The 27,200-nt window shown below is 36.0% G+C and overlaps 1 protein-coding gene and 1 non-coding gene across 4 annotated transcripts; both read left to right on the forward strand.

Annotated features, from left to right (window-relative positions):
• The first annotated feature begins 1,234 nt into the window (after positions 1 to 1,234).
• LOC105043054 (uncharacterized) lies at positions 1,235 to 24,269 on the forward strand. Of its 3 annotated transcripts, XR_003800586.2 has the most exons (9): positions 1,235 to 1,662; positions 3,570 to 3,679; positions 5,410 to 5,621; positions 5,719 to 5,810; positions 7,469 to 7,571; positions 7,723 to 7,865; positions 19,824 to 19,946; positions 22,064 to 22,104; positions 24,036 to 24,269. XR_003800586.2 is itself a non-coding variant. In XM_010920468.4 (8 exons), the coding sequence occupies exons 1-7, from the start codon at positions 1,474 to 1,476 to the stop codon at positions 19,932 to 19,934; spliced, it is 960 nt and encodes a 319-aa protein (XP_010918770.2). In that variant the 5' UTR covers positions 1,235 to 1,473; the 3' UTR covers positions 19,935 to 19,937; positions 24,036 to 24,269. The 3 variants fall into 3 exon arrangements, 2 of the variants coding, with proteins under 2 accessions (XP_010918770.2, XP_010918769.2); XM_010920468.4 differs by lacking the exon at positions 22,064 to 22,104 and having other exon boundaries at positions 19,824 to 19,937; XM_010920467.4 differs by lacking the exon at positions 22,064 to 22,104 and having other exon boundaries at positions 1,236 to 1,662.
• Positions 24,270 to 25,445: 1,176 nt separating this feature from the next.
• On the forward strand, positions 25,446 to 25,516 carry TRNAG-GCC (transfer RNA glycine (anticodon GCC)). The gene has a single exon. It is a non-coding gene; the product is annotated as a tRNA-Gly (tRNA).
• Positions 25,517 to 27,200: the final 1,684 nt, after the last annotated feature.

Raw genomic sequence — 27,200 nt, forward strand, 5'->3', positions numbered from 1 at the left:
ATATTTTTTTGTCGTGCTTGCCGACGATCAGTCGGTCGATAGTAGTTGGTGGACTTTTTGACTCCTTCGGCAAAGTCAGTTATTTTCTTCTCTACCCAAAACATTGCATCCTTGCTCTTGGCCGTGTCTTACGCCATGGTTCAAACTCCAAACAAGAAAAATGGGCTTCCATCTCCACCCAAATTATTGCATCCTTGCTCTTGGCCGTGTCTTATGCCATGGTTCAAACTCAAAACAAGAAAAAAGAAGATTCCATAGCACAGGAGTTGGATTCAAAGTTGATTGTTTTGGTTTGTATAAGAAGCAAATGTAGCTAAAAGAGGTTTGTAGCCATGCACAGGCTGATGGAGAATTCGGTAGAGATATTCTACGAACTAAGGGGGGTATCTGGTTCGTAATCGAAAAATTTCGAAATGAAAATTGGAATGGTTTGAAATCGGAATCGGAATGATTAAATCTTTGAAAGTGTTTGGTTCGTGATCGAAATCGGAATTGGAATGAAAATTTGAATCTATAGAGGAGAGTAGTGATTAAGCTTTGGATAGGTTGAGTCATTTTTATTTCATTCTGAAATCGAAATTGAAATGAAATTTTTTTTAATCAAATGGATGGAACGAAAGTTACCTATTTTGATTCTGATTCTAGATCCTCACTCTTTCTAATCAAATACTTTCTAAATGTATTTTGTTTTTAATAAATTAGGTGTGGCATTTATCTGGTACATCTTTGTACGTGTGCATGGAGGGGAGAGAGTAAGTCTTGGAGGGGTGTTTATTTGAAGCATTGGAGGACAAGAGGATGCAGTGTAGTTTGGCTTTCCATCCCTTCCCAGTCAGACCTAGCGTGCGAGCATGTATGAGAGACTTCGCATCTCCAACGCTAGAAATTCTCTCTATATAACATAAAATTAGATGAGTACGCTAACGCGTACGATTGAATTTAAATTACGTGCGCGTCCTACGAATCTTATAAGCCCAACTGGTTAGCATTTCCCTTTTGTTTGCGACAGGCCTGGGTTTATTAAACTCGGGGCTGCCCCAAACTGATCAAAAAAACCGAGGCTAATACCCCAACTATAGTGGGCTTCTCTGGCCTAACCCGCGCAGGCCCGTTTTAAGTGCTGCAGGGTTGATCCAGCAGGGGATGCGGGCCAAGTCACTAGGTGCGGCCCGCAGCAGCCCTTCAGGTGAGGGCCCACTTTGCTGCAGGTCGTGCTCTTGCGACTCTTGTCCACGGACCCGACCCGCCAAACCCCCCGACCACCGCCGCACGCCCCTCTCCTCATCCGCCTTCTACCGTCCTCGACCGCCCACCCCTTGCCGGCGTCGCAACACTGCTCTCTCTCTCCTCCTCCGTTTATACCGCCTTTTCCGTACCCTTTCCGTGCCCGTCGCCGGACCACCGATCCTCCGCCTGCTCGTTCTCCCTCGAGGGGGCTGTTAAAAATATCGGGAAAGAAAGAAGGGCGGTGGAATGGTGGAAGAGAAAGAGGCGCAGTACTACTCCAAAGATTTCCAATGGGAGGAGCTCCGAGAGGAGGTGGAGCGAGACCCATCTCTCCGCCACCACCTCGCCCCTTTCCCTTCTTCTTCTCCCCATCCGAGCAACGTGGATGCCTGGAGGCGCTTCCACCAGCGCCATTCCACTGGAAGATTTTTCAAGGTTTTGTTTTTCATTCGAATCTCTCCTCTTCTTCCTCCTCCTCCACTCATGATTTCCATCTTTAGCTCTTTTCTCAGGGAGTTTAAATCCAATACGTTCAAATGAAATCTTTCTTTCTTTTCTTGAATCTTTGCTTCGTGGCTAGGTCATATTTCCAATTAGTATCATTTTTGGTGCCTTTTCCCCCTATTTAATGTGTTTTTACCGTGGGCAGTTTTTTTTCCCCCACAGTTTCCTGTTGCTTGAAATTGTCTTGGTTCGCTCTGATGAAAAGAGCCCCAAAAGGGGGCGACATTTGATGATTTGTATAATTCTTGATAGCATGCAAAGGTGAGAGCTTTGGTGTGTTCAATGTGAAAGCAGGGTGTTACTGCTATATATTGGTCTGTACTGCTGCAATCTCAATTTATTATGCATCTATATACAAAGATACATGGAAAGAGGGCCGGCGTAAATGTTATCACAGAGATGCCCGCCCCTATACCGTGGAGAAATAGTGCAGTATAAATGCATGCTTTAGGTATGGCTCTTTAATTGTGTAGACAGATCAGTGCATGATATGAAATAGGTTGTTCTGACATTTTTTGATGTAATACTAGTGTTTACAAGACTGATTCAAAGGTTAAACATATATGAAATCGATAAAGGGTTTGTTGTCTTCAATATATGTTTTAAATGATCTGATGAGGAAAATCATAGTATAAAGTAAGGAACACGTTAATTCTAGTTTTTTTGGCATATCGGGTAAAGCTAGGGCAGGGTTCATAACGGGAAATGAGGGATTAAAAAGATCACCAATTCATTTGCAGAATTTAGAGAAGTGCAAAAGGAAGGGATTGGGATTAGTCAAGGAGATGTATGGTTAGAATTGTAGGATCTTGCTTTAGTTTGAATGGATGATTGATAGGACTTTGGGTTGTCATTTATCAACAAACAAAATTTCTTTTATACAATACATAAATTGATCTGATGTGGAGAATCAAATCATAAAGTAATGAAAATGATAATTCTCAGTTTTCAGGGTATGGGTTATCAATTGCCACCCTCTATGCCAAGCTAAAAAAGAAGGCGGGGGGGGGGGGGTATGGGGGGGAGGGACATCCAGGAAAATGTATCTTGATATTAGTGTTGTTTGATGATAAAACATTATTAGAAAAATAAGGGAAGAAAACATTAGATTTGTGGAAGAAAACATTAGAAGATAAGGCCTGTGGATTCATGACAGTCTTCCCAAATATTTGGAAAAGGCTTGATGGTTTTGGTTGCAATTAGCAAAATTGAATTAAGGTTGATTTCACTAAAGGGAAGTTGAGTTTGATAGGTTTTCAATCTCTATCTTCATTTTATAGATCCAAGACTACAGGTTAACATGGTCCAATAACCATTGTTGTGGACTATAACATGATATGCACCTTTTATATGTTGCTAATAACCATGAGTGGTATTTATCACACAAAGGAAAACAATTTTATGGGGGAACTATGTTTATTACCACCATCTTAGTTCATGAAATGCCTAGTTCATTTTAGTTATATGATAATTGCTTAAGCTTTATTAAATTTCTTCTATGATCATAAATTGATAAACAATGCCTCCACAAGCACCAAATAACATCTTTTTTAATGATTAATAATAAATGTCCCAGAGTTGATGACAATACATAAATGCGTTGGTTTTTTACAAACAAATTAGAAGATAGAGGAATGCCTTTGTTGGATTAAATTTGATAGCAAAGTTTTCAGTCCATTGCAAAAAAAAAAAAAAAAACTCGAAAAAGGAAATTTAGCATATATAATATATCAACGATCAAAGAACAGATAATTTCAATAGCACAACTGTGTTAAATCTTCTAGCATGTCTTCCCCCATGAGAAAATTTTTGTAACATGCATACTTTTGTTACTGCAGGAAAGGCGCTACTTGTTGAAGGAATTTCCAGAATTAGTTTATTGTGATGATTTCACCAATCTTTTGGAGGTGGGATGTGGAAATGGGAGCACAGTTCTTCCCATCTTGCGGTAATTTTTGTATTGGTATCCATTTTTATTCTATGTCAATTCTGCCACATCTGCTCTGAAATCTCTTGCCTGATTTTTTTAAAAAAATGATGACCAAAAGAGGAGAACATGGACATGTAAAAGGAAAGTCTAGAAGGAATCAATTAAAGAGGAAAAAGAAGAGGGACGAACATAGGAGAAAAAAAGAAAAAACAACAAGTTAAAGAATTAAGACAAGGAACTAGTCAACCTTTTAAGCATGATTCTTTTTTTTCAAAAAAATTAACTGAGTTCTACCTAGGTTGTTGTTGCCACTCCAAAATCTCATTCCTGTATGTGCTTCCTAATGTCTTTCTTACTAATTCTAAAATGGTTATATTATGGCTCTCCTAATACATACTAAATATCAATCCAGTCCCATTATTAATGCACTATTCTTTTGTGTATTTTCCTTTTTGTCATTTCTATATCTAATATATTTTTTGAGACTGGAATGATTTTGTATATCAATTTTTTTTTTTTTGCAATATTCTTATTATTCATCCTAGGTGCTTATGTAACCGATATAGTTTTAGTGCATTGCTTCTGTACTATTGCACCTTTATCAAACTTTAGGTAACTAAGATCCTTTTCTAATCTATGCTATGTATTTTCTATATGATTTTTCCCTTTGTAGGCCATCTACTCTCATAGCAAGCTTGTAAAAATATCTTTTGTGATTTTCATACATGTCTTTGTAATGTTATTTCTCTTTTTTTTGAGTAGTATTATTAAAACTTGCAGACCTCTGTTTACCTCTGGCCATTGATGCAGAATGACTAGGACAAAGATAGAACTCCAAATGTCATCAGGGCCTATTAATATGCCTGTATAAGCTGTTTCAGAGAGTATAGTAGCCATTGAAGAAGAAACTCTGCCAGGAAAGAACAAATGTACCTATCTGGAGATTTCCATCAAATATCCCAAAAAATTGGGGATTACAGATCCCATTGAAGGGGTGATTTATGTTGTCCTCCCTTTTTAGGATTTTGCATTCTTTGAAAAAAAAAAAATCTTGTACTAATGCTTAAGGTCCTAACCCGAAACAAAAAAAAAAAAAAAAAAATGGTTGCCTATATCTGGTAATCCTATGGATAACTAAAATGAGCAGCCAAAGAGGCCCTTTACATTTAGACATTTTCAACCTTCCAATTACTGGCTTTGCAAATCTGACCTGGTTTATCCAATCATATTCTGGCTCAAGCAAGGGAGCAGTCATTCTGCTGGAGTTAATGTTCAAATATCATCATGATATATTAGTAGTATGGGTTCGTTTTAGTATTTTTTCATACTATCCTTATTGAGGATGCTGAGTCCAGTTCTTTTTTAACATTATCATTGTGAATTCTAAGTTATGTCCATTGGTTCCTCATGGAAAGTTACTTGTACTGCATACATGCGATGACAAGTGAGTTTGCAGTCATACTTGCTAAATAGAGTCATAAGAGAGAAAGAGACTATAGGTTCTTGCTTTTTCTGCTGAAGAACCATGTAACATTTCTTCTGGAGTCTTGTCATTGTACTTCTAAAAATTCTTCCTGACCTACAGAAAAAAGAGATCCTGATTATCTTTAACATGTCAAGTTCATGTTTTTAAACACAGGAATTTGATACATGCTTCTGCGCATATTATAGTTTATCTTTAGAACTTCTATTCTGCCATATTCTATTATTGTTAACTGCTTATTATAACAAGAGTATGTCTTCTTCAGTGCAAAACAGAATATTCTTGTACATGCTTGTGACTGTAGTGAGGAGGTCCTTGAAAAGGCAAAGGAGATTTTAGCCACTGCTAATGTGCGCTCACATGAACATCAGTTCCACCCATTTTTACTTGACTTTTCTGTAAGTGGATTTCCAAATTGGTTGTTCTGCGCTTCTTGTCAAAAGACTTCATTGGCAAAGCCTTTAAACCTCCCATCAGGTTGCTGTTTTTGACTTCTGATCCTATTATGCATCTATTTTTTATTTTGCCATGCATGATCTTGATGTTATGGTCCTTCTTTGGTCTTTTATCCTAGATTTTAAAGAAAATGAATCAACAAGATTGAACGATTTATCCTTCTTGAGAGAAGATAGATGCTGTATTGGTGGAGTTGATTTTATTACTTTGGTAAGTGTGGTTGTTCAACCCTATTCAATATTTCATCATCAAACACGTGAATTCCTGAAGAATACTTGATGTGTCACATGATAAACTTGTTATGCTTTTCTCCATTCTTACAAATTGCATTTTCATCAATGAACTGTCACATAATGCTCTTTCCTCTATATCTTTCTACGTAACAGAAGGTGATTACTATCTTCTGTCAAGTATTTGAAATTCAGATATTCAAAAGTGTCTCCTCTTAATGCACTGTTCTTTCTGTTATAAAAACTGCCATGGGTGTGGACAATTTGACAATGATTTATGGTGTAGTAGTATGCATAAAGCTGACCAAGATTATCAAAATGGTTAGGTGGTCCTACGCAGTGGCCCCTTGAAATGCCTAGGTTGGTTCCTGGAATTTAAAAAAACTGAATTTGGGTAGTGAATAATGTACTTTGATAAGAACATGCTCAGGCTAATTAATATTAATATATTTATTAGATAGTAAAAGACATCATACCATATATGAAGAAAAAAAGCTGGAATTTAATGCGATGCATAATATCATAAATAGGTGTCGGCCTTGTGAAAAAGCAGCCTGCAGGCAATGCACCAATCTAGGTGCCTAGGTGGGTGCTCCATGTGACAACTTGGAAAGCACCAGGTGTCAAGGCAGTGGGGCTGCCCAGGCATGTAGGCTGGACTGCTTAGATGCCCAGATGTCCGCCTGTGACAACCTCCAAGCTGACCCATGGTAGAAGGACTTAGTCATACTCGTTCGTTTCACTTTTAGTCATACTGGTTGATTTCACTTGTCTGAAGCTGCTTCTTGTTTTAAAACATGAAAGTTAACATCCACTACAGATAAACGGATTTGAAATTTTCCTTTTTTGTAGAAAAAAAAACTATGAATTGTCTTTTCAAGGTAAATGTGCAAACTGTTCGCATGTTTAACTTTGTTCTTTTAGTGTTTATGTTCCTATTCTTCACCAACACCATTTTCTTTGTTATAATATATATCCATTTGATTTTTGGTGCTCGGATTTGTTCTTAAGCCATCTATACTATAACTTAAATTATAAAATTTATCTGAAAGCATTAATTTATTCAAAAGTATTTCTTATGTTCGCCTATTGAAATAGAGTTTTTTTTCCTCCAGCCTTTTTTGAATTTGTAGAGAGATTCTTAATTTTCATTTACTCATCTTCTATATAACCTTGCTTTTATATCAGTTCACTTTTAGAAGAATAGGCTTTATGGATCTTGTGTTGCCATGATACAGGAAGCAGAAAGTTGCTTTTCCATATTTTGGTTCTTGGCTTTAGCAGGCAGTTCATTATTTTTGAGTTGTAAACCATATACAAACAGTTGATTCTTCTTGGAACAACTATGTATTCATGTAAAGTAACTTAAGCCATTTATGGTTTGTCATACCGGTATTTACAACCCTATATGGGGCATACCATATCATACTGGTACCGAATGAAGACTCAGTACAGAGGGCATACCAAGTGCCAATATGCTGAACGGTCCCTATGCCAAGTATACCGACTGTACAATCAATGTACTGGTATAGGGTTCAGTAGCTAGATGGTGAACCTTGATATTCTCATTTAATATGTAGCTTAGTTGTTTTCTTTTTTTCATGGAATTTAACACTATATCCTGATTCTAATTTACAGATTTTTACCTTGTCAGCAGTGCCGTTTCAAAAAATGTCATTTGTTGCTGATAATTGTTTCTCTGTTTTAAAACCTGGGGGTTTGCTCTTTTTCAGAGATTATGGTAATGTACCCTGATGGATCATTTTAGAGAATAGCAAATTTAATTAATTTTTCTTATGTGGGATGGTAACTACAATAGTCAGTTCTTTCAAATGATTACAATTTCTCGGTGATATTTGGATGTTAGCTAACGATTGGCCTGCATGTGTCAGGCCTTTATGACATGACAATGCTTCGATTTTTACCGGAGCAAAGAATGGGGTGCAATGAGTACATGAGATCAGATGGCACTCTTTCATATTTTTTCTCACTGGATACTGTAAAGGATCTCTTCCTTGGGGCTGGCTTCATTGAGGTACAGTGTACTCCATACATATCACCAATGCCAACATACTTATGTGCTTACAGTGTATATGAGTTATAGATGTGCTAGATTTAAAGAAAAAAAACTCATTCTGTTTTAAGTTCAGATATGTGCAATATGAGTAGATCACATAGTTAACGGTGATAATTTGGATGTTTAGCAGATTAAAACCTGCTGTCTTGTTGCCCCAAAGGCATTGCATCTTCCATGGTGCCTATTCTCAAGGAGTTGTCAAAATTAAATCATTTACGGAGTATGTTTTTTGATGTTGCAAATAGCCTAATCAAGGATTTTTTTTTTTAATAGGTTCTGAAGCACATATTTTGTTGTTGTAATTGATTTTGGCCAATGCACGCAAATAATCATGAAGAATAAATTAAGAATAAATTTAAAATTAGCTACAATTTTCTTAAATCTCTGGTGGAGTCGTCAATATTTTTTTGCTCATAGAAGTGCTTCAAGATTGGTACCTACATGGTGTATGCTTGACATCAATCTATATGCTCATATAATCACTACTCTTAACACTCATCCATGGGGAAGTAATTGTTAACTTCATTGCTAAAGTATGCAATGCATCTCTCAAAATAAGTTGTTTTTCTGTGTATATATTTGAAATACTGCTGGGGGCTTATTAGCCATATATTGATATGATGCCTATGAGGCCTTAAATCCCGATACTAGGGCTCGTTCCTCTGAATCCAGGTTAGTATGGTATCAGGACAGATCAAGATGGACTGGAACAATCATTATAGACAAGTATGAAGAGAACAGATAAAGAAAATGAAAACAAATTAAAAAATTGGTGTCTTTGGACGTCATGCCATTCCACGTGTGGGGATGCATCAGTCCTGATCCTCTATTTGCCTCAGTCCAGACTTGAGGTCCCCAAGAGCTGGTTTTTTTTCCAGTATGGTATGGTATCGTATCATTGAACCAGTTTGGTATGGTATCGTGGAACTGGTATGCTATGGCATCGCTGGAACGAACTTGGTCCTTAACTGTTCATGCATATTGTGTTATGCCCCCATGTTTATTTTTTCAGTAGTTGGGGGGTGGGGGATGGTAGGGCACCTTAAGAAGAAGGAACATGATACATCCACGAGCATCTGCAGTCGCTCAATAAACAAGCTGAGGGGGGGATTTGATAGTACACATGATAGGTGAATCAATTGTGATCGCTAGATTAGTGAAATGGCAACTGATTGGTTACCTTCCATCAAGCATGAGATGCGTGAAGTGAGGTGCAGAATCAAAGAATTCATTCACCATGGTGGAGCGAAGGGTGATGATGGGAGGGGTTGAAATCATCTCCCCATATTTATACACTGGTTTGCTGAAATGGGCGGTATGGCATGGTACATAATGTGGTATGATGCAGTATACTCTGTGGTGTGATTGGTTTTCAGGCCTATACTAATACCATTTACCATGATACAAACATATTACATGGGTTTGAAGAAAGGTTTTCCCTTGATTGATACATTATCAACCAAGGATGGGTGCAGCATGCACTATATCTTGGATTATGCTGACAAAGAGTATCAAGGAGTATGCATTAGTACACCCGATTGTGAACTCTTTATATGGCTCTTTAACCTCCAATCTCTAGATTTGGGTTTTCATGTGTTTTCTTATCTAAACTCTATGTTTTTGCATGAAATAATATGGGAGTGTCAAGTTAGATGCCCATGCCCTGACTCAAGCTGTTCTATAGGTGTTGAAGTCATTAATAATTTAACATGCATAAATATCACCATGTTCACCATAACATTACATTACACTAAAATCTATCTAAAAGATGTGTTAAAATGAGCATTATATTGCAAGTAATGAAATAAAGAAGACATTTATAAGTTTATTTAAAAACAATAGCACTTGCAATGTAAAATCATTCAAAATATCACTATGATAATTAAGAATCATGTATTGGGCAATAACTTAACGATATAGTTTTATTCAATTTTAATTTTTCGAAATTTCTATAGTGCAACTTGAACTTACACTGAAGTTACACTCATTGATTTGTCTTGTCTTTTCTAGGTAATTTAACAATGTTTACTAGATATATATTTTTAATTATTTAAAAATATAATAAATAAAAGTAAAATTCATATGAAAAACCGGTAGCAAATTGCCCCTTTCCTCATAGTTCCACCTTCTAAGGTGGAAAATGAGAGGAGCACCTTTTCATCTGCTTTTCGAGTGGTGCCTAAGCTATTATTTTGTACGGGTGTGGTCTGGGTTCGGTTTGATGCCAACCAATCTTGATTGTTCTCCAAACCGCTTGTTCTACCCTCAGTTTTGGTAGTTTATGTGGTTCTCGTGCGGATCGGACTCCCTTATATTGAGGAGACCTTAACAAGGTATTCACCAAGTGGTACATGCTGAACCTCTTAATGTTTCGAATGTTTGTACTTTGAAAGCAACAATGGAATTTGCTTTAAAAAGCAATTATCAGGAAAATGTGCAATTGGTAATACAAATTTGTTTTTGTAATTGGTAAGTGAAATATCAAGGTATTAGATGTACAACCCATTCTTTATTGTTTTCATCCAAAATCATATGCTTTTTATTACGTCTGTCTTGTTTCATTGACCTGGGCAAAAAAAAAAAAGCAAGTTCCTAGTTTCTTTTAGGAGGCCAAAAAGCAAAAAAATGTTTAACAATTGAACAAAATATTTACAATGATACATTCAATGAAACTAGTATAACTAGGTTTGGTTAAAATCTTGATTCAACTGGGAAACAAGGGAACAAATTGTCTCATAGGAAAGGAGATTAGTAATATGAAAAGTCAAAAAATAGATAGAAGAAATAGAATTACAATGAGAATAAGATGGAACAAACTGAGGGATATACAAATGCATGTGTAACTGCGTACATGAATTTAACTATAGTTTCGCATATTACTTATTTTTTCTCAATAATTATTTAAAGCCTTCCTAGTTACATGTATTTATTTGATTCACATCCAGGTAGGTTGAATTGGTACCGATGACGGTACTGGTCGCCGGTCGATACGGTATAGTATCGATTCAGTACCATACCGACACTCGGTACGGTGTCCGTACGATGGGACGTGCCAGTCAATCGACATGTCAATTTTTTATTTTCTTTTATTTTTTTGATTTTTAAGATATTTAATCAATTTTTTTATTTTTTAAATAATTTTAGGCTCAAATGGATATTTATTGACGTTATTTGACCTTTGTATCACTTAGGTATACCCGCGATTAAGCATGTGATGCGGATCTGAATTTGATATAATATTATGCCAGAGGGAAAAAAACCTTACAAGGACTAAGCATTGTTGAACTCTAAAATACTCAAATCAATTAAAAAATAAAAAAAATAAATAATCAATACATATCAAGATTTAGAATCTTATTGAGCATCGATGTCTTTACATAATCTAGTGAAACATCAGTCCTTCCCTCTAATCATGCAGCATTATAGTCCTCTATGCTTATCCCATGAGGTATGTGTGCTAGATTGTAACTTATCCCAAATTTCTCGCTAAAGCTCTAGCTCTGAGAAGTATCCTCGGACTAATAGTACGGTCGTGAAGGGGCCTATTTGAATATATCGATAGTAAAATCCGATCCGTAAGATGCTTCGGACTTTATAGACTAGTAGTCACTGCAAGACAATATCTCGGATGCACTATATCCATATCCATATGGATCATAAGCTACATGTAGCTGTAGATAAGAAGATCTTGAATATGATGAACCTGATATATCCATGGATCCAACTATATGTGCGAGGTCATCTACAGCTACTGGTATCCTGAATGATCTCGAGGAGCCTGTCGTTTGTATAAAATTGTATTTTTGCGGGCTCTATCAGCTCGTGCACTGTGGTCGCTATTCTGTGTGGCATGTGTAAATTGAAACTTATCAGTGAATCGAAAATCATCTTACGGCTGCATCTTATAAATGGCGATCTCTTGACCTTTACTTCTGATTATCAAATTCACGACCATCAAAAGAACTACCATCACCGCTCTGTCTAATCTCTGAATTCGAGTGAATTGGATCAACTGATTGCTCCACCCTCTCCATCGGGACTACAATTGTCTTTCTTTTTCCTTTATCTTTACGTTGAGCAACTATTTGCCCTCTCGTTGTGTCTCGCGAGGAAGCTTGCTGTGGCTGATCGGCTAGAAGCCTGTGGCAATATTGCTAGTTGTCCATTGCTCAGCATCCATCCTAATCTTGCTAGCTATGAAACTGACTGCTCTTGGAGGTGATCTTGACTCATCAAGTTTTGACTCCTGCCGTCAGTCGACAATCCATCCGATCATCGGATCCTCCTCATCATTAGCAAAGTCATTCATAGTTGGATCTGAGTATTTAATTCAACTCCCTCTTGAATGCAATTTAGCCTTAACCTTAGATTGTAGTGAATATATATATGGTCGTTGAGGTATTTCTATATCAGATGGTTTCTCCATTTGCTGTAGATAAGGGTGAAAGTCGATCAATTGCACTCACGATCACTCGAGAAAACTGTCTGGGAGAGGATCCGGATGGCAAGCTATTTTAGAGTGGGAGCTATCAATCCAAAATGGATCCACCATTCAATTGCAAAAGCATTAAGATTGAACAAAATTAAAAATAACATTGTATCATATTAGACTTATTAGTAGCTCCATGATGTCAAATAAGAGTTGTCATTCATATATAATCTACTTGGATTCATCTTTTTTTTGCTTATAATCATGAAATCTGTTCCAAAGCTATCAGTGCCCTCCCTAAATATCTTCATCTGTAAAAAAATATATTTGTTATAATATGTTACTGAAGGTATAGCTAAGTTAACAAAAATCACTCAACCCAGCTTATTTCTTCTAGCATATATCTACGATTTCTGGATTGGGCTTTATCTTATATATCACATTTTGTAGAGACGTCAGAAGCTTGTCATCCATATCTATCTTAGGTACTGTATACTGAAATTTCGGATTCAGATAATAAATTGCGGATAAATTTCAAAATTGGTTAAGTATATTTGTACAAATACAAGAACAATTAAATTTTCAATACGTTGATTTGCTGCTCACCTGCTAGATGCAAGTCCCAACCCATTTGATAGTGCAACTAATGTTCAATAATTTGGATGTAGTCATGGGTATGTTTTGGATCCTTTGTTGCTAGAATCGTACGAGTCGCGATTCGACTCGTCTGATTCGCAACGATTTAAAGCCTGGTCGAGTTGAACCGAAAGGAAGAATCAGGAAAGTAAAGGAATCGCACTTGAATTGCGGACTCGTCGACAGAATCGTGCGACTCGCGGGATCATCCGATACCGGCAAGTCAGAAAAGATAAGTTCTCAGAATCCTGATTTGTTGTTGGTTGTTGTTTTTGGAAGCCGAAGATTAAAATTTTGGAAAAAAAAAGAGATCGAATCTTGGCAAAATCTATTGAAAATCAAAGAGATTTGAAATCTATTCACCTTCTTTGACCGTTTCTCTGTCTTCTCCATCTGCTTCAAGCCTTCGAAGACTACAGTGAGAAGAGAAAGAGGTCGCGTGGGGAGGAAGAAGCCTCAAAGCCTTCGAAGCATCCCATGAGTTCGCTGTTGGTCCGGTAGGTACCATGCTTCTCTCTGTTTCTCTTCCCTAAAGCCCCAAACCTTTTTTTTTTTGATCGGACCAAAGCGGAAAGCCTTCTTCCCCGATCTCCCTGTTTCTCTTCCTCGAAAGCCCGAAGGTTTTTTTTTCTTTTTTTAATTAGACTGAATTCGTCTTTCCGATCTCCTTTTCTCTCTTCTCCGAAGCTGCCGATCTCCCTGTTTCTCTTCCGATCTTCCCTGAAGCTACCTGCAATGTTTTTTTTTTTTATTGGACGGAAGCTTTCGGTTATGGACTTATGGTTTCTCGAAGCTTCTAAGCCGAGTGGCTGGTCCCTTTGTTTTTTTTTTTAATCGGAGCTTGGGCTGGTCCCGTCACCCCTTGTGTGGTCCCGTGGCAGCTAACAAAAAACCTCTTTGGGTTTTGTGTAAATCATGAAACAAGATCTCTTGTGTGGTCCCATGCCAACCACTTAACAAAAAAAAAACACTTTAACAGGATTGTATTGCTTTTTTACAATTTATTTTTTAATAGAAATTGATTTTTTTAACAAGGATTGCCTTATTTTTTAAATGGCTCAATTTTTTTTAATATTTCTTATTTTTTAACAGGGATTGACTTACATGCTTTACAGTGGAATTTTTTACTATTGTTTTATTGAATAATGGCACTTAGAAGAAAAACTAATTAATATTATATTTTTATCATTTTTATAATGTTAATTTTATTTTTATGCTAATATCTATTGTTTTATAAAAAAATAAATTTATTATTGAATCTTACGATCGAGTTACGATTTGAGTCGCGATTCGAGTTAAGGCATGGACGATTCACGAGTCGAATCCTGATTTGACAACTATGTTTGGATCTACCAACTTAAATCTGATCATTTATCCTTTCCTTCATGTGATACAAGAAGTTTATCTGAGGGTATCTTTTACTGTCCACGGTTCGAAGCATCTCATATAAGGCTTGCTTGATTGCTTTCATTGTATTCTCGATCTGCTGCCAAAATGTATGTTTTGTCACTAAGTTTTCCATATTGCTCCCCTCAGTGCCTGTCCTGACATATCTCCTCTTATCACTTTGGACTGACAAACATCTGACATAAATATACTTTCTTGTAAATAAGGCTATCAAGTGCTATATAATTTGTAGTGAACTGTATGACTCCGGTCTCAATATGCCTCTCCCAATATATTGATAGGACCGATGTGTGATTGTAAATGAATTTAGTAATAGTCTGCGCTGAGTCTACTATTTTCTACTCCCTACTAAGCTTCCCAATGTCCATCAAGATCAGATCGATATAATGTGCAGTATATGGTGTCCAGAATATATGTGATCGTTGCTGCATCAGGATCTCCCCTGAGGCTTATACTGTGGCCCATTATTGGTGATAACCTGTATGATGTTTTGCTCTCTGACTTGATCAATCATGTCCTCCATCAATCTGGGGATATACGGGACATCGTGCATTTGATCTGAAGCATTCATAGATTTCTAAAAAAATATTTTTTCATCATAATATATTAGAAAGTTGATGCTCCGCTTGATAAGACCTGTCCAATCATCATACATCATCATAAGTCCATATGTCGGCCACTTATTTTGATAGAATGCAACCTATTTCTGTAGTTTTTCATTTTTTTCAAGAAGCTTACTATAGATGTCCTTGAGTCCTAAAGGTACTACACCTAGATCGGTAGTTTATATAGATGCAATGGTAAAGCGATAATATGTGTTGCCTGCCGCATGCGCTGGGAGTAGCTGAAGTGAAAATTAAGATGCAATAGCTTACCACATATCTTTCTTCTTGTCCTTTTTTAACATGCTATCAGTCTTCTGTTGCTTGAAATGCCTGCTTGGGAAGGCGTATGGATCTAAGACATCGATAGTGACTCCAGTTGGAATCTCTCTAGAGGATTTTTTCTATCGCCAAAAGCTCCTAACATAGAAGCAATACAGCTTGTGCCTCTACTGATGAGCTCTTTAACTGAGTAGGTCCTCCTAAACTCTGACTCTTATGCAGTGCTTGTAGATCCTGCTCTCGACTCATAAATTGATGGTTCAAATTGAGCTCTATGTTTGGCCAACTCCTCAAGCTGCCACTGATTTTCCAAGTCCACATTAATGGCAGTTTGGATCTGTGCCTTATCATTTGGAGCGAATGCTTTCTCTGTCCTTAGAGTGATAGAAAGGTGACTACGTGGCTCAGTGGTCTACCTTTGCATTTTTTTTCGAGGTCCTCTCCTTCACTGCTTTGAAATTAACGTAGTATTTTTTTATCAGTTGACGGATCTCTTGTGAACACTTTCGGCACATAGTTACATCGGTATAACTGTCATCCAAGTATTGCTTCAACCTAGTTATCCCTTTTTTCTTAAATTTTGTGTTGCATCAATTGTATTTCTAATGGTGCCGAGCCGAGAGCATCTATTTATGATTCCAACCAATATCACGCTCCGACTTCTTTTTTAATGGATTCATTCTTGAAGGTTGAACAATCACAACAGCTCAACAATTACATAAAAATAGTAAAATTTCAGTCTCTTATTTTAAAAAAAAAAATTAATTAATTTTATATTTTAAAATATTTTTTAAATTAAAAATATTATAAAATTTAAAAATTATGAAAAATTAATTTGATCTTAGATCTATGTAGAATCATACTACGGATGCTATATATATTTTTTTAAGATTATGGATATGGATGAAATGCTATTCGTTTTTCTAATTTCATTCAAATTTAGGCCTCGGCTATTATGCATATGATACATCAAAACTTTGATAAACAGATATCGAATTTATGTTGAAAATAGCTTGTAAGTTCCTAAATAATATTTTGATTTAACAGTTAATTTTTAAATTTTTTTAAATAATTTTTATTTTAAAAATATATTTTAAATTTAAAAATTATATAATTAACCAACATTAGTGATTTCGGTGTTATTATGTAAATCATCCATAGATCTCCAATATGTAATGAAATTATACCAAAATCAAAAATTTTAGCATGATCTTTCTTTGTTTTTTCAATTTTCATGGATTTTGAAGTTGAGAAAAAAAGAGAGGAATAGGAGAAATCGAAGTGACAGATAAGCTCACATACCTCTATTTGATGAGTTCTCCTCATTTTGCACCTTGTACTGTAGAAAGGGGGGAGTTCTGTTTGGGAATGAAAATAATGAAAGAGAAGTCTCTGACTTATCTTTCTCCTACAGTCTTTCACTTAAAAGATCCCGCAAGACCCCCACTATAGCCAACAATAAAAAAACAAAAAAAAATCGAAATAGGACCGGCTCGGCCCCAAACTATATTGAACCATGCAGTTCAGGAAGCTTGGATCAGTTCGCGCTGGTTTGGGCCCTATTTTGATTTTTAGGGCCGAACCGATCTGATTCCACGCCCGTTTGGCTTGGTATGTGCTGAACTAGGTAGTTCAGTCATGTTTGGCGAACCATTTTCACATCAGTCTTTGGATCCATGGACTCCGCATCCAAGATCATGTTTCATAATTATAATTTTTGAAGTGAAAAAAATATAGTTATCAAACATGCATTGGACCAGCTGGTCAGACAAGAGAGTTCATAATTGGAATGGACATGCTTGTGACCCAGTGAAACCAGGTTAAACTAGTGAGAATTTAAGAAAATGGGTGACCTAGGTGGATTTTGAGAAACTCGGTTTTTGGATTTTTTTCTTCATTTTGGATTAAAGTACTGGAGCATGGATGTGATCCTTTGACCAGCTTAAGTATTCAAAGAATGAGACATATTACTAGATTGATTTATTTTCAAGAGACATTATATGTATACTACTTTTATGTATTTAAACACCAAGAAATAAACTTGGGACCCTTTAAATCATGAGTTGCTTCAAGCAGTTTGATGATGTCGATAATTAATTTTTTTCCTTATTGGTAAAACTTGAAAAAATATAATTCAGTTTTTTTTCTTTTTGGGTGGTATGAAGTATTTAATCAATGCTACCTATTAATATCAAATGCACTGCATAACTTCAGATTTACAACTTAACAGTACACTGGTGTGTTGCATAGTAATAACACAAATAAAATAAAAAATCATGATGATGACTTCATAATGGACATGTCACTATGTGTTCATATTAATGCCCTAAGTATTGTATGTACACAACCATTACCATTGGAAAGAAAACTAAGACCATATGGAATATCATGAAATTTAACTTTTGTCCAGTGTCAATGTTTTTTTTTCTTTGTTATTAATATATTCAATCCATAAAGAAGACATTCAAATTCTTATGAAGAAAAATCCAAAAAAAGGTGAGAAAGATGTCTAGACCATCTTAACTATAAATAAGAACTAAATACCATCAGAATGGGATGTATAACTGGCAATGTAATGTTCCCATAGAAAACCAGCATTGCCCCTCAAGATGCCAAAATTGCTTTGACCAGCATGTACTGACCATACTGGTCTACATGGTCTGTACCAATTGCTACTGATAGTCCATGCCAATTCATGCCTATTTGTACTGGTTACTTTTCATTTGTTGATTCTGAGGTGGTGGTACATACAGACCATACCGGTACCATAATAATGTAAAATTTCTTTGCCATGGTCAAATACTGTTTAAATTGGAGAAGGAAGATACAAGTCTTCCCCACTCTGTACAAGGCTAGATCGATTTATATTGCACAGCTATGTGTTGGTATGGATGAACATACATTCGTATGTGCTGTTATTCAGACCTTGGATGTTCGCACTGCTATACCATGTTGATAAGTTGGGCTAGCTTTTGGACAGTTGGGTTCATTGAAATATTTTTCCAGGGGACCGTAAACCAAAGTATAATGATTTACAAGTTGTTTCCAACATTATGGACGAAAAATACTGAAAAGAGCAAGTAAATATCTAAAAGGCAAAGCTGGATAAACAAGAACAAATTGATCATATAGCCTCATGATTGGTTCTTAGGTGATCTGGTAGTTGGTTTTTGATTACCTGTGCTTATAGCTGTATTCAATGAGATTTTGGATCTGACTTTAGGATCTAAACCAGTCCCAATGGCTAACCAGACTCAACTTCTAGAACCCAACCCAAGATCTTGGGTTGCGTAAGATGGCTTTTAAAAATAAACTGGAAGACTGGGATGGACTCATGCACATTAATATACGAAGAACATGCATTTTATAGATCTGAAATGTTACTTCACTTTGGATGGACTTAAGGTTACAGAGGACAAAATGAACCAATGAAATATTATGTAATATTTTCTTAAATGTACTAAATTAATTTTCCTTCATTATTTCCTGGCTGGTTTTATTTCATTTTTCTATCTCTGACATTTAACTTGCTGTATTATCTGTGTGTTTTTTTAATTATATCTTGCTATTCTAATTTCTGGGGAAAAAACGGTTATGATCTTCCTAAACTTATGAATGGAGTGTCAAAAATACTAATGGATTTTTATGTGATAAGTTTGTCAAAAAGCACACAATTCATTTGTTCTGAAGGAAAGATGGGGCAAGCCTAATCACAGCATTTTAAAATGTGGTTGAGTGATTGCATATGCCCCTAGACATGCAGATGTGGCTTGTTGAGTGCACTGCATTGGTGTGTGTGGCTGCATATTGCAGCTACTTGTCGAACCTTGCCTAATGGCTTTCATTAAGAAAATGAAAGGAGAAAAGGAAGGTAATCAATAATGCAAGGGAGAGACAGAAAAATATATAAAAGAGATAAAAGAGCAAAAAGTGCAAAGGAATAGAGGGAGAGAATAAGAAGAGAATGAAACAAACAAGGGAAGCTAGAGAATGGAGAGGGAAATATTTTGTAATTTCAATGGAGCAAATTGATTCAAACATTAAGCAAGGAGCTGACAGAGTTGAGAACTTCCAGCTCTAGAGAAGCCTTGAGGGTTTGGTTTATTTTTATGTATTGGGTTGTTGGCTCCTTTTGGAGAACGTTGCATTGGTCTTTCCAAATTTTTCTTCTTTTGAACTCAATTTTATGATTCCTTTTCTGGGATTGCTGCATTTTCACCATTACATTTGTGCTTTTTGAATAAGATCACCCTAATGTGTTATTGATGCTCATCTTATATGACATGCTAGATATTGAAGTGATCTCATAAACTTTATGTAGAACACCCTTCTGTATGTTAGCATTTTTCTGTCTTTTTGACTGAAAGTGGCAACAATACTTACAATAACCACTGAATTAGTTTATACTTCATTTTTTTTTTTTTTTGATATCATACATATAATTTTAAAAATCTAGTTAAAATGGTTCTTTTTTGAGTTTCAATGATAATGTGGTTGGAGAAGTATACAAAGTTTTCATCATCCAAATAACTAGGGACCTTTATGTTTATGTACACGCAGTTGGAGCTTGAATATTGTTGTGTGAGGTCAGTGAATCGCCGGAATGGGAAGAAGATGCAGAGGGTTTGGGTTCACGGAAAGTTCCAAAAACCCATTCCTACTTCATTTTGACAGGTGCTCAAGGTAGTTTATTATGAAAAGAATGCAGGATTGTTTTCTTTCCTTTTCTTCAGACTTATTTGTGAAAATTATTTGAGTAGCCATGCTACTAAGTTGGGAGTTGAATTATGATTAGGTGTATAGATAATTTCTAGATGATCTTTGGATATCTAATTAATCACATGGTTTTTTGAATGCATTTTGCTAATTTAATGCTGGAATATCAATTTTTTTGAAAAAAAAAGTGGGCCAATTGAAGACTTAAAAATTATCATAATGACAAAACATATTATAGTTTTTGCTTCAATGTAAGGACTCATAAAAGATAAATAGGCTTTTGCTTTAGTATTTTAATAGTTGGGGACCTGCATATTAGACAATATGAATACAAATTTAATTATATGATCTTTAATAAAAAGTGATGGATAGCCATTGTACTTGTATGAAACCTCAGATGGTGCAAAATCATTTAGATATGAAAATGAGAAAAAAACTCTTAGGGGGATGTGTGTAGATTCTATTAATGTTGACAATGAGATATCATAACGTGTAATTATGAGACACATCTGCTGGCCAATTAATCTTTCAACTATTTAAAGCATGTAAAACTTATTCTTAATCATAAATATATTTTACCCAAAGGATGGTTCTAAGCAAGGTACTGTTAGAATGAGATGGTACGGTCAATACCATACTATTCCTGTAGGATTCTAGCACCAGGATGCTCCCAAGTTGTCGAAACACATAAAACCTAAATGTCCTAGATGGGTTAGGTCCGTAACCACTGGTACAGAGCCGGTGTCTATGCTGGGGGGCAATACTGAGTGATCTGTGGTCCCAAGACTGAGATTGTAGAGAGATGGGGGACGATATACATACACACACACACACACACACACACACATACATACATACATCTATGTGTGTGTGTGTGTGTGTAGAGAGAGAGAGACACACACACATATTTATTATTGTTGTTGGGGTGTTGGGTTGGGGGGGGTGGGGGGGGGGGGTAAAATTAATATTGCACAAGGGATTTGAACCTATGCACCTGTTGCATGGGTCTTCCTTACGGCAAGGGAGGAGACATATTCAAAAGAGACAGATATTTTACTTAAAGCATATAAAATAAGTAACAATTTAAAAATAATTTACAATGAAAAGGGACTTTTGGGCATCCCGGTATGGGACTAGGGTGTTGCCCGATCCATGTGTTGGTACAGGATGGACAGGTTCTGTGCTGGTGCAGCATAAAACTGGTGCCACCTTCAGTACCAGTTTTTAAAACCTTGATTCCAAGCATCTTGGTGTATGATCAACAAATGCTTGCATATTTTAGATGAGACAAAACACATTTGTTGATCCAATCTCCTGAAGATTTATTGGGACTGTGGATTGCAATTTTTTAGCTTAACCTCTATTCTCCTTTTACTAAGCAACAGGATCAAGGGGGTGCATTATATGGGGTGTTGGAATATCTCCCATGAGTAGCATTTATCACTTTCAAATTTTTGTTGTACTGAGTGATGTGGCACTAATAGATTGACTATTCTTGTTTGACTTTGGTTAATAAAGAGATTGTAAGTCTGTATTTTGTTGTGGCATATGCATTAGAGTAAGAACTTATTCTAGCCAAACACTGTTCCTAGCTACTGGAATGGAACATGAAGTGAGATGGTTATGTGCCATTCAGTTCCTAAAAAACTAGAATATAACATCATTCTTGAAAACTGATCCTCTATGTCATTCCCAGAACTTGAACATTGAACAACCGCATGACTTTTATGGAGTAATTTCATGTAAAAATAAAATGATATTGATATTTCAAAATTATGGAACTGAGGAGTCCCTGCACAATGAAATGAATTAAGGAAATGGTGCATCACTGGAAGAAGCTTTCCTGATATGTTCGAGCTTCTAAACTCTAGATAGACTTTCAACTTTTCTCCTTATACACAATCATGTTGTCCCGCTTCATGATGCAACACTACTCGGACAAAAACATTAAAATTGTGCACCGCTAATTTATCAACACTATGTGGAAAATTATAGATGTGATCGTATACACAAACTATGCATTATTTTGCTACTTAATATATTGGATCTGAGGATAATATTGCCTGCGATTAAAATGTTTGTACGTTGAGTTGTGGTTCTTTTCTGCTATGGTCCAACTAAGGAGGTAAGCATCACTTGTAGTCTATAACTTTTCCACTTGAATGGTTAGGCTGTAGAAATTGTTTATGGGTATTGTTTCTAGTAATTCGTATTATTTTTGAGTAGATAAAATCATGCAGAGAGATTGTTTCTTGATGGTTTACTGGCTCAGTTGTACAAACCAATCAACTATTTTTTTTCATTAGAATGAGTATTTCTGATACGGTTAGAGCTGGCAAAATATGATCCGACCCGCCAACCTGATCCGTGTTCGATCCATCATAAACAGATTTGGGTTTAAGCTAAACGGGTTTGGATCATAAACGGATCGACCCGTTTAACCCATTTAATAATTGGATCAGATTTGGGTTTTAGATATCTGATCCGTTTAACCCGTTTAATATTTAGGTCGGGTTGAGTTAAATAACCCATTTAACTTATTTTTGACTCATTTAACTCGATTTGTTTAACCTGTTTAACTCATTTAAGATCCGTTTAACCTGTTTAAAATCTGTTTAATCTGTTTCTAATCTATTTAAGCCGATCTGTTTAATCCGTTTAACCTAATTTGATCTATTTAATAAACGAATTAAACGGATCGAATCGGGTTATCTATTTAATAAACAGATCGGATTTCGGTTTGAATTTTTGACCTGTTTAATAAATAGGTCTGGTTTGGGTTGATGATTTTCTGATCCAAACCGTATTGATCCGATCCGTTTATGACCCGACCTGACCCGATTGTCACCTCTAAATGCTTTGTTCTATTTTACCTGCACCAAGAGGTGACCATGATAACAATTACATGATGTGATAGCATAAGTTTTTGTAAGTAGTGGATGCGTCGAATCAACCACCTCTTCAATCCATTATTCTGCTGTGTCAGAGGGGTGATGTTTATTTCCCATGTTTTCCTGAGAGTGATAATCAAAAGAAAGAGTTCAAGCATTGAGATTATGGAGGTTCCCAGCTGTCCATGTAATGCTAAGCAGAATTGAATACGCATGGTGATTTTCTTGATGGAATCAAAAAGATGCAAGTGGTAAGGCTCCTTGGATGACAGGTGACTTGGAAACTGCCTGTTAGGTTGACTCTTAACATTTATTCATAAATGAATATGTTTGATTAATACGAGCTTATATGTTTATTTTTAGAACTGATAATCTGGAAGCGGATCCCTTCAATAGACAAGCATGTAGACCTATTTTTACCTTAACAGAACGTGACAAAGTCAAAGAAGTCATTTTTTTTCTTAATCAATAGTGTGGTCTGTATACCTTTATGCTTCACCCTAAGTAAATAGATTGTTCTAGTGTAATGCTTATTCTTTGCATATATTTTGCAAACAATGGTTGATGACACATCTCATCAAACTTTTTTCTGTCATCATTTCTCCTAGTTCTCCATTCAAACAAATATTAATACCAAGCATGTGCTAATGCCATTTAACTTTCTCCATCATCATTCCTCCATGTTTCCCGGTTCAAACAGGATATCGATACAAAGGGCCCATGGGGAATTCTAGAATTCGAATTGTTTAATCAATAATGTTAAGGATGCTTGCATACCAATGATGTGTGGCTGCAAGTCTGCATACATGGGAGAAATAGGACAATCCAACTGTGACTTATTTTCAAATGGAAGTAAAATTGCATTGTTACTGTATCATACCGAAAGATAGTATTCAAGTAGTTGATGTACTTGACAATATGTATATGTGAGGTCTTTATGATTTCAGCTTTGCATTTGTTTATGCTATAAAATCGGCAGTCTCCTGTCTATTAGTCTATCAAAAGTAAAACATGAACTGCTAGCTAATTGCGGAAGCTGGATAGGTCTCATGACATTTTCATATACCCTATAACAATCAACTTATAGGAATCTATAGTCTGTGCCCTCAGATAGGGCTTTTTCTTCCTAATCAACAGAAGATCAGATTGGGTTTTCTGCCTGCAGGTTTTTATGGTTCGATGAAGCTATGAATGGATTCTTCCGTGCAAGTAATAAGGGGTAAAAAATTTATCTTTCTGGTGCTCCACAAGTTTTTATCTACAGTTTGTTAATATCAGTCATAAGTTTGTTATTTATTTTTGGCTTCCAGACTCTTCAACCTATTGACTCGCAAGTTGTAACCTAGATAGTTTATTATAGTCTGAATATGTCTTTATGCATTATCAGGCATGTTACACCCTTTATTCTTTTTTCACGCAGAATATGACTTTTTGTATTCTTTAGCAGAGAAGTTGTTTGGCTATAAGAGAACAGACATGACAACTAAACAACCCTCCCCATACCTTTATCAAAAGAATAGCCGGGAATCCTATAGTGTGGTACTGATTATTGACTAATGGAGCACTTAAGGGTGTGCCCTTTGCGCCTAGTTTAAATAGATATGGGGCAAATCATATTGTTAGTCATTCTTAAATAAGATAAGATTGCTCTATAACACATGCTTAATCCGATAACCAAGGACAAAGTATCACGAACTTGCTTGGTCAATCAGATCTACAAAGAAACAAGAGGTAGTTGGATCAGCTACGTTAAGATGCTACTTGACAATGAACAGCTTATGTCATCTTTTTCACCCATGCCCATGAGCTCGGTTCTATATTGGGGCTGCTTCAAATTAATTTTTCTTTTCCTTGATGGTCGAAATTTCTTGTGTCCCAAGCATATAATATTTCTATATCTTCGATCGGATGTCTGAGATTAACTTCGACTAGTATTCCCGAAATGTAGAGAAGTTCTGCTATTGTTGAGTTGGAGGTTCACAGCATCAGTTCTTGAAATCTAACATAGAATTTTCTGAGTGCATGGTTTTCTATATAACTGTCGGTTGTTTTTTCCTTTGGAAGTTGTTCTACATGGTGGGTTAATCGAACTTTTGGTGATTAGCTTCTGTGTGCTACTACCATGGTCATGTCACATTGGCTACAACTAATAGATGGGTGCAGGAACTTTGATGGATTCATAATCTCGTCTAGCGAATATCTAGAATAGTTGGGGCGCTGTGCCACTGATGGCAATTATTCATTCACATCTTGGTAATAAATCCAACTGCAGCTAGCATCTGGTAGACACCAAAACGCTAGTAACTAGTTCTAGGAGCCCACATTGATTTGATTACATGATCAAATGTCTACAGAAGTTAACATTTGTCTTTATATTGATATGATCCACCATCAGAAACGAGCTGCTTCCTGGTCCAAAAGTTTTTCAGAAAAAAGAGGAAACACTCACCCGATCGCACGCTGGTTGAAGCCATGGCCCCGGGCAAAGTGGACGGAGCCCTGTCGTGGTGTGATGGGAAGAAGAAGCGAGGGATCAGAATTAAATTTTTGACAAGGATCAAAATGATCACTCAAGGCACCAGTGGTCTAGTGGTAGAATAGTACCCTGCCACGGTACAGACCCGGGTTCGATTCCCGGCTGGTGCAATTATGTCGTTTCTTTTTTTAATTTAATAAAATATTGGTTTCCATCTCATATGCTGTATCCTTTCTTCTTTTTAATTTTTATGCTGTCAGGAGCGAACATCTGCTACTGTTTGTTTTTTTTAAATCATAGTGAGGGGCCCGCATTCTGGACGCAGGACGTGGGGACGGGACGGTAGCTGTTTCCCATATTTTCCGGGCGACAGCACAGAAAGGAGCCACTTTGGAGACGTGGACGAATAGTGTTTTTTCCCGCGTTCGCCTGCTCCCGTCCTCTGTTAGCAACGCCCACAGGGAAAGGCGCAGAACCCACGCTCCATTTTTCAGAGTGGAGCCCCCATCCTCGCTCTCTCTCTTTCTTTTAGCTTTAAGAAAAAGGCTCTTCTGTTTCAATAGACTTTAACGCCCTTTTTTAGGACCCATGTCGCCACCAAAAGCCGCTGGAGTCTTTACCAAATTTGGCACTACTTTCGGTCAACAAATTAACCACTAGAGGAAGGATGCCTTCAACACTATAGAACTGAACAGCCATGGGCCTGTTTCTTTTCTTCCAGTAAGTTTAAAGAAAGATTTGGAGTTCTGTTTTTCTTTGAAAAAGGTTCTCTATCAAATTTTGATGCTTTTTATTTTTGAAGACTAATTTTTTTATTCCATTATTGGGCGGTTATGCCCTTCTCCGTGCTGGATTTCCCACCCGTTCTCACAGTATAATAATTAAAGAATTTTTTACAACATATATTCAGAATGTAATGTAAAGAAATATTTGGATTTTGAAAAGAAAAAAATTGACTTAGCCTCAATGGGAGTCAAGTTCTTGCAGACTTGTGCAGTTCATTTTCAGAACTTGTGCTCTAATACAGGATTGTGCAGGAAATGAAGCAGGTCTGCTGGTGGGCGGAGGTTTGAAGGAATTCTTTCAATTATTAAAGGGAAAAAAATGGAAGAAAAAACTTTTTTGTCAAGATAAAATAAGAAGATGAGATGACAAATATATATTTTTTTCTTTTTCGTTTGCCAATTGCAAATTCTAGGGGAAGTTTGTTGTATAGATAAAACAAGAAAGAGACAACTTTATAGGAAAAAGCAAGATATTGAGATGAAAATGTTTTATCTTTACAAAAGGAAAAAATAATTTTTTATCTTTGCAAATTCTATGTTTGAAGGAATTCTTTCAATTATTAAAGAAAAAAAAAGAAGGAAGAAACAACTTCATTGTAAAGATACAACAAGACATCCTGATGACAATTTTTTTTTTAAAAAATTTGCAAATTGCGAATCATGAATTCTAGGGGAAATTTGTTGTAAAAATAAAACAAGAAAGAAATAAATTTAAATTAAAAAAAAGAGACATTGAGATGAAAATGTTTTATCTTTACAACAAGAAAAAATAATGTTTTATTTTCGCAAATTCTAGGTTTGAATTAATTCTTTCAATTACTAAAGAAAAAAAAAAGGATGAAACAACTACATTCCAAAGCTACAACAAGACATCCAGATGACAAATCTATTTTTCTTTTTTATATAGGGGAAATTTGTTGTAAAGATAAAACAAGAAAGAAATAACTTTAAAGAAAAAAAAATGAGACATTGAGATGAAAATGTTTTATTTTTACAACAAGAAAAAATAATGTTTTATCTTTGCAAATTGTAGGTTTGAAGGAATTCTTTCAATTACTAAAGGAAAAAA

Source organism: Elaeis guineensis, chromosome 4 (genome assembly GCF_000442705.2).
Source record: "Elaeis guineensis isolate ETL-2024a chromosome 4, EG11, whole genome shotgun sequence".
In the NCBI taxonomy this organism is placed as follows: Eukaryota; Viridiplantae; Streptophyta; class Magnoliopsida; order Arecales; family Arecaceae; genus Elaeis; species Elaeis guineensis.